Raw genomic sequence first — 15,858 nt, 5'->3', positions numbered from 1 at the left:
ATTTTATGCCAGAAATAAGGTCCAAGATTAAAAGAAAAATGAACTTCTCCTTTAATTAATTTCTATATTCCTGTCTTAGTAAAATGAAATGGCATTTTTGGCACAACACTCACAGATTTGCTCGATATTTTTTCCCTTAAACATTCATCATTGCGAACTCTTTAATATCACTAATATCAAAACCACTGTAACCATGGCAACGTCAAGCTCATCTGGAACTGTGCCATATGTTGTCACATTTGGTTAAAAGCGTTCACGCAGACTTTACACTCTACTTGGACTCGAACACAAAGACTTGAGACTTGAAACTTGACTTGGACTCCAACACAAAGAGTTGAGACTTGAAACTTGAAACTTGACTTGGACTCAAACACAAAGACTTGAGACTTGAAACTTGAAACTTGACTTTGACTCCAACACAAAGACTTGAGACTTGAAACGTGACTTGGACTCAAACACAAAAACTTGACTTGGACTCCAACACAAAGACTTGAGACTGGAAACTTGACTTGGACTCCAACACAAAGACTTGAGACTTGAAGCTTGACTTGGACTCCAACACAAAGACTTGAGACTTGAAACTTGACTTGGACTCCAACACAAAGACTTGAGACTTGAAACTTGACTTGGACTCCAACACAAAGACTTGAGACTTGAAACTTGACTTGGACTCCAACACAAAGACTTGAGACTTGAAACTTGACTTGGACTCCAACACAAAGACTTGAGACTTGAAACTTGACTTGGACTCCAACACAAAGACTTGAGACTTGAAACTTGACTTGGACTCCAACACAAAGACTTGAAACTTGAAACTTGACTTGGACTCGAAAACAAAGACTTGAGACTTGAAACTTGACTTGGACTCCAACACAAAGACTTGAGACTTGGACTTGGAAAAAATTACTTGTGAACATGTCTGGCACAAGCTCAAATTCGTTGCATCTAAATCAACTTTGAACAGCAATATCAAAGCTGGTTTCAGAGCAAATATGTGTGTTGTTCTGCATGAAGACACCTCCGATCTCATGGATTATATGATTCTCGACTGTCAAATACAAAGAATATGTGGTTCTTCTTGGCTATAGACTTTCCACTGCATTGTAATGTTTGTTAACCTTTTGTCTTTTTTTGCCTTCTTTTTCCATTTCCGGCAGATGAGAACCACGATGCAGTCCATTCAGTCCCAGCACAGCGAAATTTCAAATGAGAGAGATACTCTGTTGGTGAGAGTGCAGAGGTTGGAGAGAGACAAAGAATACATGCAAAGAGTAGAGGAAGAACTCAGTCGTATTAAACTGTCCCTCGATTCTGAGCTTCGCGATAAACAACATCTACAAAAGGAGAATGAGAGGGTGAAGAAAGATTTAAGTTACTGGAAGGACCAGTGTGAGGGTAAACAGGGAATGATCAGACAACAAGACACAGACAAGGAGCGTCTTGAGATGGAACAGAAGTCATTAAGAAGTGAGATAGAGAGGCTGATGAGGGAACTCAGGCAGCTTGAGGAGACATATAAAAGTAAACTGTCAGCCCTGCAGATGGAACTGCAGGAGGTGACAGTTGTGAGACGAACCATGGAGACTCAGATGACACCTAGAGAGCCCCCGATCCTGGATGTGATTTTTGATGGAGTCCGTAAACCAGTCACAGCTAACCAGTTGCTTGACTGTGGAGTGTTGGACAAACCAACAGTTAGCCAGCTTGCGAAGGGACACAGGACAGTTCCTGAGGTTTCGAAAGACAAAAAAGTAAGTCTAAAAGGTACAGGTCCAATAGCCGGGGTGGTGATTGAAGGTCCAAAAGGTTCAGGGTCCAGCTTTGGACCCCTTTGCAAGTTGACATTCACTGAAGCCAAGAAGGAGAATCTTCTTCCACCAGATAGTGTTGATTTGCTACTGGATGCACAAGCCGCTACAGGCCACATCATTGACCCGAGAACTAATCAGAAGCTAACAGTTGAAGAGGCCTACAATCAAGGTGTTATTGATGATGAGGACAAAGACAGGCTGCTAGCAGCAGAGGCTGCCGCTGTGGGATACAGTGGACCTGGCACAAACAAACCGCTCTCAGTATTTCAGGCTATGAAGAAGGGACTGATTGACAAGAACACAACATTACGTCTGTTACAAGCCCAAGAGTCTGTGGGGGGGATTCTAGATCCCATGCTCAGTGTCTTCCTTCCCAGAGACACAGCCATTGAACGTGACCTAATTGATGATAAAATGTGTCATGCTTTGAATCAAAGGCCTGAGCTCTACCTGGATCCAGAAAACGAAGAAGGTACAACCTACATGTCAATGAAAAGGAGATGCAAGATAGAGCCACACACGGGTCTTCTGCTTCTTCCTGTTCCTGAGAAGGTAGATCCCTCTAAACTTGTCTTTGATGGTGTTCGTAAACCTGTCACTGCGAAGCAGCTACTTGATTGCGGTGTCTTAGATAAGCCAACTTTTAAAGATCTAGAAAAGGGAAGCAAAACGGTCCCAGAAGTGTCTGTAGACAAGAAAATCCCTCTTAAAGGCACAGGGCCCATAGCTGGTGTTGTAGTTGGCAAAGCTGGGAAAATGTCTTTGTCTGAGGCCAAGAAACAAATGCTGATGCCTGCTGAAAGTGCAGATCTGCTCCTGGAAGCCCAGGCTGCCACTGGTCACATAATTGACCCAAAAGCTAATCAGAAATTGACAGTAGATGAGGCATGCGCCAAAGGTGTGGTGGACATTAATGATCGAGACAGATTATTGGAGGCAGAGGCTGCTGCCATTGGCTACAAAGACCCAAACGTAGCCAAGCCTATCTCAGTTTTTGAGGCCATGAAGAAAGGAATAATTGACAATAACAGTGGGATACGTCTGCTACAAGCCCAAGAGTCTACAGGGGGCATTCTGGATCCAAACCTCAGCGTATTCCTCCCTAAACCCACGGCTATAAAGCGTAACCTTTTGGATAAAGACCTTTGTCATGCTTTAAGCCAGAGTCCTGAATGCTATCTTGACCCAGAAACAGAGCAAGATGCCAGTTATGAAGCGTTGAAGAAAAGATGCAAGATAGAACCTCACACAGGTCTGCTACTATTGCCAGTCACAGAGAAGCTCGATCCCTCCAAACTGATGTTTGATGGTGTGCGCAAGCCAGTCTCAGCACAACAGCTGCTGGAATGTGGCGTCCTTGACAAACCAACATTTAACCAGCTTTTGAAAGGAGAGAAAAGTATCCCACAAGTGTCTGAGGATAAAAAGATCCCTCTGAAGGGGACGGGATCGATTGCTGGTGTGGCAGTTGGTCCTTTAGGGAAAATGTCTTTAACAGAGGCCAAAAAACAAATGCTCATCCCCTCAGAGAGCGCAGATTTGCTTCTGGAGGCCCAGGCTGCTACAGGGCACATCATTGACCCCACATCCAATAAGAAATTGACAGTAGAGGAAGCGTGTACTAAGGGAGTGGTGGACAAGAGTGATCGGGATAAACTGTTAGCAGCAGAAGCTGCTGCTGTGGGTTATAAGGATCCACATACAGCCCAGCCTCTTTCAGTGTTTGAGGCAATCAAGAAGGGATTCATTGACAAAAAGACTGGAGTGCGGCTGCTACAGGCCCAGGAGTCTGCAGGGGGCATTCTGGATCCAAACCTCAGCGTGTTCCTCCCTAAAGACACGGCTATTAAGCGTAACCTTCTGGATGCAGACCTCAGTCGTGTACTAAGCCAGAATCCCGAGTGTTACCTTGACCCAGAAACAGAGAAGGATGCCAGCTATGGAGCTTTAAAGAAAAGATGCAAAACAGAGCCTGAAACCAAGCTGATGCTTTTGCCAGTGTCTGCCAAGAAAGACCCCTCCAAACTGATGTTTGATGGTGTGCGCAAGCCAGTCTCAGCACAACAGCTGCTGGACTGTGGCGTCCTTGACAAACCAACCTTTAACCAGCTTCTGAAAGGAGAGAAGAGTGTCCCCCAAGTGTCTGAGGATAAAAAGATCCCTCTGAAGGGGACAGGACCGATTGCTGGTGTGGCAGTTGGACCTTTAGGGAAAATGTCTTTAACAGAGGCCAAAAAACAAATGCTCATCCCCTCAGAGAGCGCAGATTTGCTTCTGGAGGCCCAGGCTGCTACAGGGCACATCATTGACCCCACATCCAATCAGAAATTGACAGTAGAGGAAGCATGTACTAAGGGAGTGGTGGACAAGAGTGATCGGGATAAACTGTTAGCAGCAGAAGCTGCTGCTATGGGTTATAAGGATCCACATACAGCCCAGCCTCTTTCAGTGTTTGAGGCAATCAAGAAGGGATTAATTGACAAAAAGACTGGGGTGCGGCTGCTTCAGGCCCAGGAGTCTGCAGGGGGCATTCTGGATCCAAACCTCAGCGTGTTCCTCCCTAAAGATACGGCTATCAAGCGTAACCTTTTGGATGCAGACCTCAGTCGTGTACTAAGCCAGAATCCTGAGTGTTACCTTGACCCTGAAACAGAGAAGGATGCCAGCTATGGAGCTTTAAAGAAAAGATGCAAAACAGAGCCTCAAACCAATCTGATGCTTTTGCCAGTGTCTGAGAAGAAAGACCCCTCCAAACTGATGTTTGATGGTGTGCGCAAGCCAGTCTCAGCACAACAGCTGCTCGACTGTGGCGTCCTTGACAAACCAACATTTAACCAGCTTTTGAAAGGAGAGAAAAGTGTCCCCCAAGTGTCTGAGGATAAAAAGATCCCTCTGAAGGGGACAGGACCGATTGCTGGTGTGGCAGTTGGTCCTTTAGGGAAAATGTCTTTAACAGAGGCCAAAAAACAAATGCTCATCCCCTCAGAGAGCGCAGATTTGCTTCTGGAGGCCCAGGCTGCTACAGGGCACATCATTGACCCCACATCCAATAAGAAATTGACAGTAGAGGAAGCGTGTACTAAGGGAGTGGTGGACAAGAGTGATCGGGATAAACTGTTAGCAGCAGAAGCTGCTGCTGTGGGTTATAAGGATCCACATACAGCCCAGCCTCTTTCAGTGTTTCAGGCAATCAACAAGGGATTCATTGACAAAAAGACTGGAGTGCGGCTGCTACAGGCCCAGGAGTCTGCAGGGGGCATTCTGGATCCAAACCTCAGCGTGTTCCTCCCTAAAGACACGGCTATTAAGCGTAACCTTCTGGATGCAGACCTCAGTCGTGTACTAAGCCAGAATCCCGAGTGTTACCTTGACCCAGAAACAGAGAAGGATGCCAGCTATGGAGCTTTAAAGAAAAGATGCAAAACAGAGCCTGAAACCAAGCTGATGCTTTTGCCAGTGTCTGCCAAGAAAGACCCCTCCAAACTGATGTTTGATGGTGTGCGCAAGCCAGTCTCAGCACAACAGCTGCTGGACTGTGGCGTCCTTGACAAACCAACCTTTAACCAGCTTCTGAAAGGAGAGAAGAGTGTCCCCCAAGTGTCTGAGGATAAAAAGATCCCTCTGAAGGGGACAGGACCGATTGCTGGTGTGGCAGTTGGTCCTTTAGGGAAAATGTCTTTAACAGAGGCCAAAAAACAAATGCTCATCCCCTCAGAGAGCGCAGATTTGCTTCTGGAGGCCCAGGCTGCTACAGGGCACATCATTGACCCCACATCCAATAAGAAATTGACAGTAGAGGAAGCGTGTACTAAGGGAGTGGTGGACAAGAGTGATCGGGATAAACTGTTAGCAGCAGAAGCTGCTGCTGTGGGTTATAAGGATCCACATACAGCCCAGCCTCTTTCAGTGTTTCAGGCAATCAAGAAGGGATTCATTGACAAAAAGACTGGGGTGCGGCTGCTTCAGGCCCAGGAGTCTGCAGGGGGCATTCTGGATTCAAACCTCAGCGTGTTCCTCCCTAAAGACACGGCTATCAAGCGTAACCTTTTGGATGCAGACCTCAGTCGTGTACTAAGCCAGAATCCTGAGTGTTACCTTGACCCTGAAACAGAGAAGGATGCCAGCTATGGAGCTTTAAAGAAAAGATGCAAAACAGAGCCTCAAACCAATCTGATGCTTTTGCCAGTGTCTGAGAAGAAAGACCCCTCCAAACTGATGTTTGATGGTGTGCGCAAGCCAGTCTCAGCACAACAGCTGCTCGACTGTGGCGTCCTTGACAAACCAACATTTAACCAGCTTTTGAAAGGAGAGAAAAGTGTCCCCCAAGTGTCTGAGGATAAAAAGATCCCTCTGAAGGGGACAGGACCGATTGCTGGTGTGGCAGTTGGTCCTTTAGGGAAAATGTCTTTAACAGAGGCCAAAAAACAAATGCTCATCCCCTCAGAGAGCGCAGATTTGCTTCTGGAGGCCCAGGCTGCTACAGGGCACATCATTGACCCCACATCCAATAAGAAATTGACAGTAGAGGAAGCGTGTACTAAGGGAGTGGTGGACAAGAGTGATCGGGATAAACTGTTAGCAGCAGAAGCTGCTGCTGTGGGTTATAAGGATCCACATACAGCCCAGCCTCTTTCAGTGTTTCAGGCAATCAACAAGGGATTCATTGACAAAAAGACTGGAGTGCGGCTGCTACAGGCCCAGGAGTCTGCAGGGGGTATTCTGGATCCAAACCTCAGCGTGTTCCTCCCTAAAGACACGGCTATTAAGCGTAACCTTCTGGATGCAGACCTCAGTCGTGTACTAAGCCAGAATCCCGAGTGTTACCTTGACCCAGAAACAGAGAAGGATGCCAGCTATGGAGCTTTAAAGAAAAAATGCAAAACAGAGCCTCAAACCAATCTGATGCTTTTGCCAGTGTCTGAGAGGAAAGACCCCTCCAAACTGATGTTTGATGGTGTGCGCAAGCCAGTCTCAGCACAACAGCTGCTTGACTGTGGCGTCCTTGACAAACCAACATTTAACCAGCTTTTGAAAGGAGAGAAAAGTGTCCCCCAAGTGTCTGAGGATAAAAAGATCCCTCTGAAGGGGACAGGACCGATTGCTGGTGTGGCAGTTGGTCCTTTAGGGAAAATGTCTTTAACAGAGGCCAAAAAACAAATGCTCATCCCCTCAGAGAGCGCAGATTTGCTTCTGGAGGCCCAGGCTGCTACAGGGCACATCATTGACCCCACATCCAATCAGAAATTGACAGTAGAGGAAGCGTGTACTAAGGGAGTGGTGGACAAGAGTGATCGGGATAAACTGTTAGCAGCAGAAGCTGCTGCTGTGGGTTATAAGGATCCACATACAGCCCAGCCTCTTTCAGTGTTTCAGGCAATCAACAAGGGATTCATTGACAAAAAGACTGGAGTGCGGCTGCTACAGGCCCAGGAGTCTGCAGGGGGCATTCTGGATCCAAACCTCAGCGTGTTCCTCCCTAAAGACACGGCTATCAAGCGTAACCTTTTGGATGCAGACCTCAGTCGTGTACTAAGCCAGAATCCCGAGTGTTACCTTGACCCAGAAACAGAGAAGGATGCCAGCTATGGAGCTTTAAAGAAAAGATGCAAAACAGAGTCTCAAACCAATCTGATGCTTTTGCCAGTGTCTGAGAGGAAAGACCCCTCCAAACTGATGTTTGATGGTGTGCGCAAGCCAGTCTCAGCACAACAGCTGCTGGACTGTGGCGTCCTTGACAAACCAACATTAAACCAGCTTTTGAAAGGAGAGAAAAGTGTCCCACAGGTGTCTGAGGATAAAAAGATTCCTCTGAAGGGGACGGGACCGATTGCTGGTGTGGCAGTTGGTCCTTTAGGGAAAATGTCTTTAACAGAGGCCAAAAAACAAATGCTCATCCCCTCAGAGAGCGCAGATTTGCTTCTGGAGGCCCAGGCTGCTACAGGGCACATCATTGACCCCACATCCAATCAGAAATTGACAGTAGAGGAAGCGTGTACTAAGGGAGTGGTGGACAAGAGTGATCGGGATAAACTGTTAGCAGCAGAAGCTGCTGCTGTGGGTTATAAGGATCCACATACAGCCCAGCCTCTTTCAGTGTTTGAGGCAATCAAGAAGGGATTAATTGACAAAAAGACTGGGGTGCGGCTGCTGCAGGCCCAGGAGTCTGCAGGGGGCATTCTGGATCCAAACCTCAGCGTGTTCCTCCCTAAAGACACGGCTATTAAGCGTAACCTTCTGGATGCAGACCTCAGTCGTGTACTAAGCCAGAATCCCGAGTGTTACCTTGACCCAGAAACAGAGAAGGATGCCAGCTATGGAGCTTTAAAGAAAAAATGCAAAACAGAGCCTCAAACCAAACTGATGCTTTTGCCAGTGTCTGAGAGGAAAGACCCCTCCAAACTGATGTTTGATGGTGTGCGCAAGCCAGTCTCAGCACAACAGCTGCTTGACTGTGGCGTCCTTGACAAACCAACCTTTAACCAGCTTTTGAAAGGAGAGAAAAGTGTCCCCCAAGTGTCTGAGGATAAAAAGATCCCTCTGAAAGGGACAGGACCGATTGCTGGTATGGTAGTTGGACCTTTAGGGAAAATGTCTTTAACAGAGGCCAAAAAACAAATGCTCATCCCCTCAGAGAGCGCAGATTTGCTTCTGGAGGCCCAGGCTGCTACAGGGCACATCATTGACCCCACATCCAATCAGAAATTGACAGTAGAGGAAGCGTGTACTAAGGGAGTGGTGGACAAGAGTGATCGGGATAAACTGTTAGCAGCAGAAGCTGCTGCTGTGGGTTATAAGGATCCACATACAGCCCAGCCTCTTTCAGTGTTTGAGGCAATCAAGAAGGGATTCATTGACAAAAAGACTGGGGTGCGGCTGCTACAGGCCCAGGAGTCTGCAGGGGGCATTCTGGATCCAAACCTCAGCGTGTTCCTCCCTAAGGACACGGCTATCAAGCGTAACCTTTTGGATGCAGACCTCAGTCGTGTACTAAGCCAGAATCCCGAGTGTTACCTTGACCCTGAAACAGAGAAGGATGCCAGCTATGGAGCTTTAAAGAAAAGATGCAAAACAGAGCCTCAAACCAATCTGATGCTTTTGCCAGTGTCTGAGAAGAAAGACCCCTCCAAACTGATGTTTGATGGTGTACGCAAGCCAGTCTCAGCACAACAGCTGCTTGACTGTGGCGTCCTTGACAAACCAACCTTTAACCAGCTTTTGAAAGGAGAGAAAAGTGTCCCCCAAGTGTCTGAGGATAAAAAGATCCCTCTGAAGGGGACGGGACCTATTGCTGGTGTGGCAGTTGGTCCTTTAGGGAAAATGTCTTTAACAGAGGCCAAAAAACAAATGCTCATCCCCTCAGAGAGCGCAGATTTGCTTCTGGAGGCCCAGGCTGCTACAGGGCACATCATTGACCCCACATCCAATCAGAAATTGACAGTAGAGGAAGCGTGTACTAAGGGAGTGGTGGACAAGAGTGATCGGGATAAACTGTTAGCAGCAGAAGCTGCTGCTGTGGGTTATAAGGATCCACATACAGCCCAGCCTCTTTCAGTGTTTCAGGCAATCAAGAAGGGATTCATTGACAAAAAGACTGGGGTGCGGCTGCTTCAGGCTCAGGAGTCTGCAGGGGGCATTCTGGATCCAAACCTCAGCGTGTTCCTCCCTAAAGACACGGCTATCAAGCGTAACCTTTTGGATGCAGACCTCAGTCGTGTACTAAGCCAGAATCCCGAGTGTTACCTTGACCCAGAAACGGAGAAGGATGCCAGCTATGGAGCTTTAAAGAAAAGATGCAAAACAGAGCCTCAAACCAATCTGATGCTTTTGCCAGTGTCTGAGAAGAAAGACCCCTCCAAACTGATGTTTGATGGTGTACGCAAGCCAGTCTCAGCACAACAGCTGCTTGACTGTGGCGTCCTTGACAAACCAACATTAAACCAGCTTTTGAAAGGAGAGAAAAGTGTCCCACAGGTGTCTGAGGATAAAAAGATTCCTCTGAAGGGGATGGGACCGATTGCTTGTGTGGCAGTTGGTCCTTTAGGGAAAATGTCTTTAACAGAGGCCAAAAAACAAATGCTCATCCCCTCAAAGAGCGCAGATTTGCTTCTGGAGGCCCAGGCTGCTACAGGGCACATCATTGACCCCACATCCAATCAGAAATTGACAGTAGAGGAAGCGTGTACTAAGGGAGTGGTGGACAAGAGTGATCGGGATAAACTGTTAGCAGCAGAAGCTGCTGCTGTGGGTTATAAGGATCCACATACAGCCCAGCCTCTTTCAGTGTTTGAGGCAATCAAGAAGGGATTCATTGACAAAAAGACTGGAGTGCGGCTGCTACAGGCCCAGGAGTCTGCAGGGGGCATTCTGGATCCAAACCTCAGCGTGTTCCTCCCTAAAGACACGGCTATAAAGCGTAACCTTCTGGATGCAGACCTCAGTCGTGTACTAAGCCAGAATCCCGAGTGTTACCTTGACCCAGAAACGGAGAAGGATGCCAGCTATGGAGCTTTAAAGAAAAGATGCAAAACAGAGCCTCAAACCAATCTGATGCTTTTGCCAGTGTCTGAGAAGAAAGACCCCTCCAAACTGATGTTTGACGGTTTGCGCAAGCCAGTCTCAGCACAACAGCTGCTCGACTGTGGCGTCCTTGACAAACCAACATTTAACCAGCTTTTGAAAGGAGAGAAAAGTGTCCCACAGGTGTCTGAGGATAAAAAGATCTCTCTAAAAGGGATGGGACCTATTGCAGGGATTGCAGCTGGATGTCAGGGAGAGATGTCATTTTCAGAAGCCAAGAAACAGAACATCATAACAGAAAAATGTGCAGATTTGCTGCTGGAGTCCCAGGCTGCTACAGGTCACATCATTGACCCTAAAACCAAACTAAAACTGACAGTAGAGGAGGCATGTGTCAAAGGAGTGGTGGACGTCAAAGATCGAAACAGGTTGTTGGCAGCAGAGAGTGCTGCTATTGGCTATAAAGATCCTTTTGACGGCAAGTCTATCTCAGTGTTTGAGGCCATTAAAAAGGGGATAATTGATGAGAAAACTGGGCTGCGTCTGCTGCAGGCTCAGGAGTCAGTGGGAGGAATTGTAGATCCCAATCTTAGTGTATTCTTACCTAAAGACAAAGCTCTTAAGCACAACCTTTTAGATGAAAAACTCCTTCATGCCCTGACAAAGACTCCTGCTTGTTACGTTGACCCAGAAACTGAGCGTGACATCAGCTACGGCGCTTTGAAGAAAAGATGCAACACAAACACTCATACGGGCCTACACATTTTACCAGTCTCAGTGAAGTTTGACTCCTCAAAATTACTGTTCGATGGTGTACGCAAAACAGTCAGTGCACGGCAGCTACTTGATTGTGGAGTCCTGGACAAACCAACATTCAACCAACTCATGAAAGGAGAGAAAACTGTCTCAGAGGTGTCTGTGGATAAAAAGGTCTTTCTCAAGGGCACAGGGTCCATTGCTGGTTTGGAGGCTGGACCTTTAGGGAAAATGTCTTTCACAGAGGCAAAGAAACAGAAAATGATGTCACTCCGCAGTGCGAACATGCTTCTGCGTGCTCAGGTAGCCACAGGGCACATCATTGACCCCAGGACAAATCAGAAACTCACTGTAAAAGAAGCATGTGCCAAAGGAGTAGTGGATAAGGAGGATGAATCAATGTTGTGTGCAGCTGAGGGTGCCGCTATAGGTTACAGAGACACCAACACTGGGAAGCTCCTGTCAGTTGGCCAGGCAATGAGAAAGGGATTAATTGACAAGGACACGGCTTTGCATCTGATTCAGGCACAAGAGTCTGTTGGGGGTATTTTGGACCCCGTACTCAGTGTCTTCCTGCCCAGAGACAGAGCAATGGATCGGGATCTCATAGATGACGACCTGTACCAGGCTTTGAAGAAGCACCCGGAGTGCTACCTGGACCCAGAAACCCAACAACCATCTACATATATATCACTTAAGAAAAGATGCAAAGTTGATCTAAACACAGGTCTTTTGCTTCTCCCAAAGCCTAAAATGGCTTTAACTATACAGGGACTCAGGAACCAGGTGTCTGTTGTCGATCTGGTGGATGCAAACCTGCTGGAACCTTCTGATATTGATAAATTAAATCAAGGTAAATTGACAAGCCAAGACATTGAAGACCGTCTGCACTTACACCTTAGAAGTTCCACCTGCATAGCAGGAGTTTATGATGAGGCCAATGATAAGGTAATGCCAATCTATCAGGCCATGAAAGATGGACTGCTGCGTTATGGAACCTCTTTGGAGCTGCTTGAAGCCCAGGCGGCCTCCGGTTTTATGGTCGACCCTGTTAATAACCTCTTTCTGACTGTTAATGACGCCCACAATAGAAGACTGTTTGGGCCAGAGTTTAAGGACAAACTTTTAGCAGCTGAAAGGGCTGTGACTGGTTACAAAATGCCTGGAACAGACAAGATAATCTCCATCTTTCAGGCCATGGAGAAAGGTCTTGTGGAGAAAGGTCACGGCATCCGCTTACTAGAGGCCCAGATTTCCAGTGGCGGCATCGTTGATCCTGTACACAGCCATCGTATCGATGTGAGTGTAGCCTACAAGAGAGGTTACTTTAACGAGGAAATGAACAAGATCTTGACTGATCCGAGTGATGATACCAAAGGTTTCTTTGACCCAAACACAGAGGAAAACCTAACCTATTTGGAACTGAAGAAACGCTGCATCTTCGACAAGAAGTCCGGCCTGCTTCTGTTGCCCATCATAGACAAGAAGAAGCAAGAGTCTTCATCAAGAAACACCCTTAGAAAGAGGAGGGTGATAATTGTGGATCCAGAAACTGATAAAGAGATGACGATACGTGAAGCGTATGACAAAGGTTACATTGACTATGACACCTTCCTGGAGTTGTCTGAGCAGGAGTGTGAATGGGAAGAGATCACTGTCACTGCTCCAGATGGTTCCAAAAAAATCGCGATCATTGACAGGAAAACCGGAAAAGAGTACAACATCACCGAACTGCTCGAAAAGCGAGTAATTAACGAATCCCTTTTACAGCAGTACCGCTCACGAAGCATCACCCTCACTCAGTTTGCAGACATCATCACCAGTATGACCAAACAGCTGTCATCATCATTATCAACCTCAGTATCTTCAGCGTCCTCTGCAACGTCTCCAGTGACACCATCATCAGCATCAGCTTCAAGAACGTCAACATCGTCACTCGGAAAATCCGCAGGCTCATCATCTTCAACGTCAAGAACATCAACATCATCTCTCCAAAAATCTGCAGTCTCATCATCTTCAACTTCAAGAACATCAACATCTTTCGAAAAATCTGCAGTCTCATCATCTTCAACTTCAAGAACATCAACATCTTTCGAAAAATCTGCAGTCTCATCATCTTCAATTTCAGGAACAGCAACATCTCTCGAAAAATCTGCAGTCTCATCATCTTCAACTTCAAGAACATCAACATCTCTCGAAAAATCTGCAGTCTCATCATCTTCAACTTCAGGAATATCAGAAGCTTCAAGTCCTGTATCACTGACATCATCGTCCTCCTCTTCCACATCAAGACCCTTGTCGCCTACTTTCACCAAGACGACCACAACGAAAGTTACGACTGTCACGAATAAAGGCGCCACAGCCGGCACCGTTGCTCAGGATTCTCCAGAGTCCTTCAAGCACACGTCCAGCGTATCCGTCACTCTGTCCTCTCCTGTTGAAACAGTGGGCGAGCTGGCACCCGTGGGGGCCATTTTTGACACCGAGACTTTGGAGAAGATATCTATCACAGAGGCTTTAAATCGGGGTTTAGTGGATTCCATCACTGCCCAGAGACTGCTTGAGGCCCAAGCCTGCACTGGAGGAATTGTCGATCCCACAAATGGCGGCAGGCTCAGCATCCAAGAGGCCCTTCCCGTGGGCATAATAACTAGTGATATGTCCGTTAAACTGAAGCCTGCCCAGAAAGCCTATATCGGCTTTGATAATCTAAAAGCCAAGAGGAAGATGTCAGCCGCTGAGGCCGTGAAGGAGCTGTGGTTACCATATGAGGCGGGACAGAGATTCATGGAATTCCAGGTTGCAACGGGGGGGCTTTATGACCCAGAAATGAGGTGCAGGAGAAGCATACAGGATGGTTTTAACATGGGCTGGCTGGATGGGAGGACAGCGCATAGGCTCCAAGACTTCAGACACCACACAAAGAACCTGACGTGCCCCAAAAGCAAACTCAGAATCACTTACAAAGAAGCTCTGGATAACTGCTTGTTGGAGGAGGGCACTGGGGTGAAAATGCTCCAGGCATCATCCGTGTCTTCCAGGGGGATCAGCAGTCCGTACAACGTCGCCTCTGCCCCAGGATCCACCACAGGCTCCAGGAGCGGCTCCCAGCGGTGCTCCCGCAGGGGCAGTTTGGACCTCGGCTCCTTAGTCCCCAGTTACAACTTTATGAGCTTCAGCAGCTACTCGTCCTCTTAATAAGTCGGAAAAAAAGGGGGGCCTGCATTCGTGAGAATACTTTTAATGTGCAGAAAATGACTAAATGTGTTTGCTTTGTGTGTGCCGAGAAGATTATTGTTCTCTTTATCGTCTTCGATCTACGCTTTGGTGTTGCTGTGCTTAGAATACTGTAATTCAAATAATCGTAATGAAGTAAACATCCAAGACAATTATGAGACAATGACCAAATGTGTTCATAGCACCCTTGTTAAGGCATTTGGATTGAATATAAACTGAATGTTACTGATTTTTCCTAGCTTAAATACACAGTTTTAGCCTATTTTTCTAAACTTTTATAATGTAACTTCATTACATGACATTACATTGGTATTGTGTTATCAATTATTTTCTTCTAAAACATATTCTGTGCTTATTTTGTGGCAAAGGGTACCAAGTTTCATCAATACATGGTTTCTTTTTTTTTTCTTTTTTTAAACCAAATCAGTTGTTAAACGTGTTGCTTTTTGGTTGATGCTTCCAGCTTTGTAACCACTTTTCATTATATCAAAATAAAACTCGAGGCATTTGGTCTCGTGCATTGGTGACTTTTCTTTGTTCTTGATCATTTTCAAGCAGAATCCAAACACATTCGATCGCTACGTATAAGACATCATAGCTATTCCTAATTTTGGATGTACTTTACACCTTTATTGAATACAAAATGAACACAAATGAAGGTAAAAATTAGGGCTGAACGAGTTAACTCGTTATTGTCGCGTTAACGCATTAATTATTTAACACAGACAAATATTTTATCGCACATTAGCGCAGGTTTTATTATTTATTTTATTATTGTAAAAGTCTGTTGCTCACAGGCTTTTATTTTGTAAAAGTCTGTTGCTGTCTGCTGTGGAACCGGAAAAGAAAGTAATCGGCGGATCCACCAAATATGGAGAAGGGTACGGAACTTTTACTCGGCCGTTTTCATGTTAAAGTTCTTCCAGACGGCGGAGTCGACAGAACCAAAGTCATCTGTAAACACTGCCAAGTTGAATTGTCTTCTCAGCGTAGTAGTTCCAGTCTAAAATATCACTTAAAGGCAAAACACACAACTGATAGCAGCAAGTCATTCAAGGAAACAGACTGTGGAGCGAGGCTTCTACATAAAAACTACAGAAAGATGCTGATGTTAAAAGTGTGTTTGCACAACAAATGTTATGGCACTTTCATTCATATGGCAGCACATTTAAAATAAAGCTAAATGCTAAAAGCTATACACTACTTTTGGATTCATTTTTGGATTTTGCGTACAAATGTGATTAATCAGGGAAATCATGTGATTAATTAGATAAAAAAATGTAATCGTTGCAGAGCCCTAGTAAAAATAATATAGCAGGTTGTGTTTTTATAATCTAAATAATGTCCACTTGTTGCAGGTTTCATAAGGGTAATGAAAAAGGTTTTAGTTTCATCTCTCATCAAACTAAATCTGATTATGGCTAAAGACTATAAATATATATGAATATAGATGTTAAAGGCAGTCTTTCTCAATTAGATTAAATTCGAGTTTTTATATCTCAATATGAATAAGAAGAAGTCAAATAGTAAAAATAAG

The 15,858-nt window shown here is 45.9% G+C and overlaps 1 protein-coding gene across 1 annotated transcript in view; it reads left to right on the top strand.

The window, feature by feature from the left end:
• LOC142400799 (uncharacterized) overlaps positions 1-14,848 on the top strand; it is a 43,277-nt gene extending 28,429 nt beyond the window's left edge. The window contains exon 24 of the mRNA XM_075486012.1: positions 1,158-14,848. Coding sequence (XP_075342127.1) covers positions 1,158-14,282 — 13,125 coding nt within the window. The 3' untranslated portion in view covers positions 14,283-14,848. The remainder of the gene's footprint in view (positions 1-1,157) is intronic.
• The last annotated feature ends 1,010 nt before the right edge of the window (positions 14,849-15,858 follow it).

The sequence above is a fragment of the Odontesthes bonariensis genome, chromosome 15, assembly GCF_027942865.1.
Source record: "Odontesthes bonariensis isolate fOdoBon6 chromosome 15, fOdoBon6.hap1, whole genome shotgun sequence".
NCBI classification, from domain to species: Eukaryota; Metazoa; Chordata; class Actinopteri; order Atheriniformes; family Atherinopsidae; genus Odontesthes; species Odontesthes bonariensis.
This window is presented reverse-complemented; position numbering and strand designations above follow the sequence as displayed.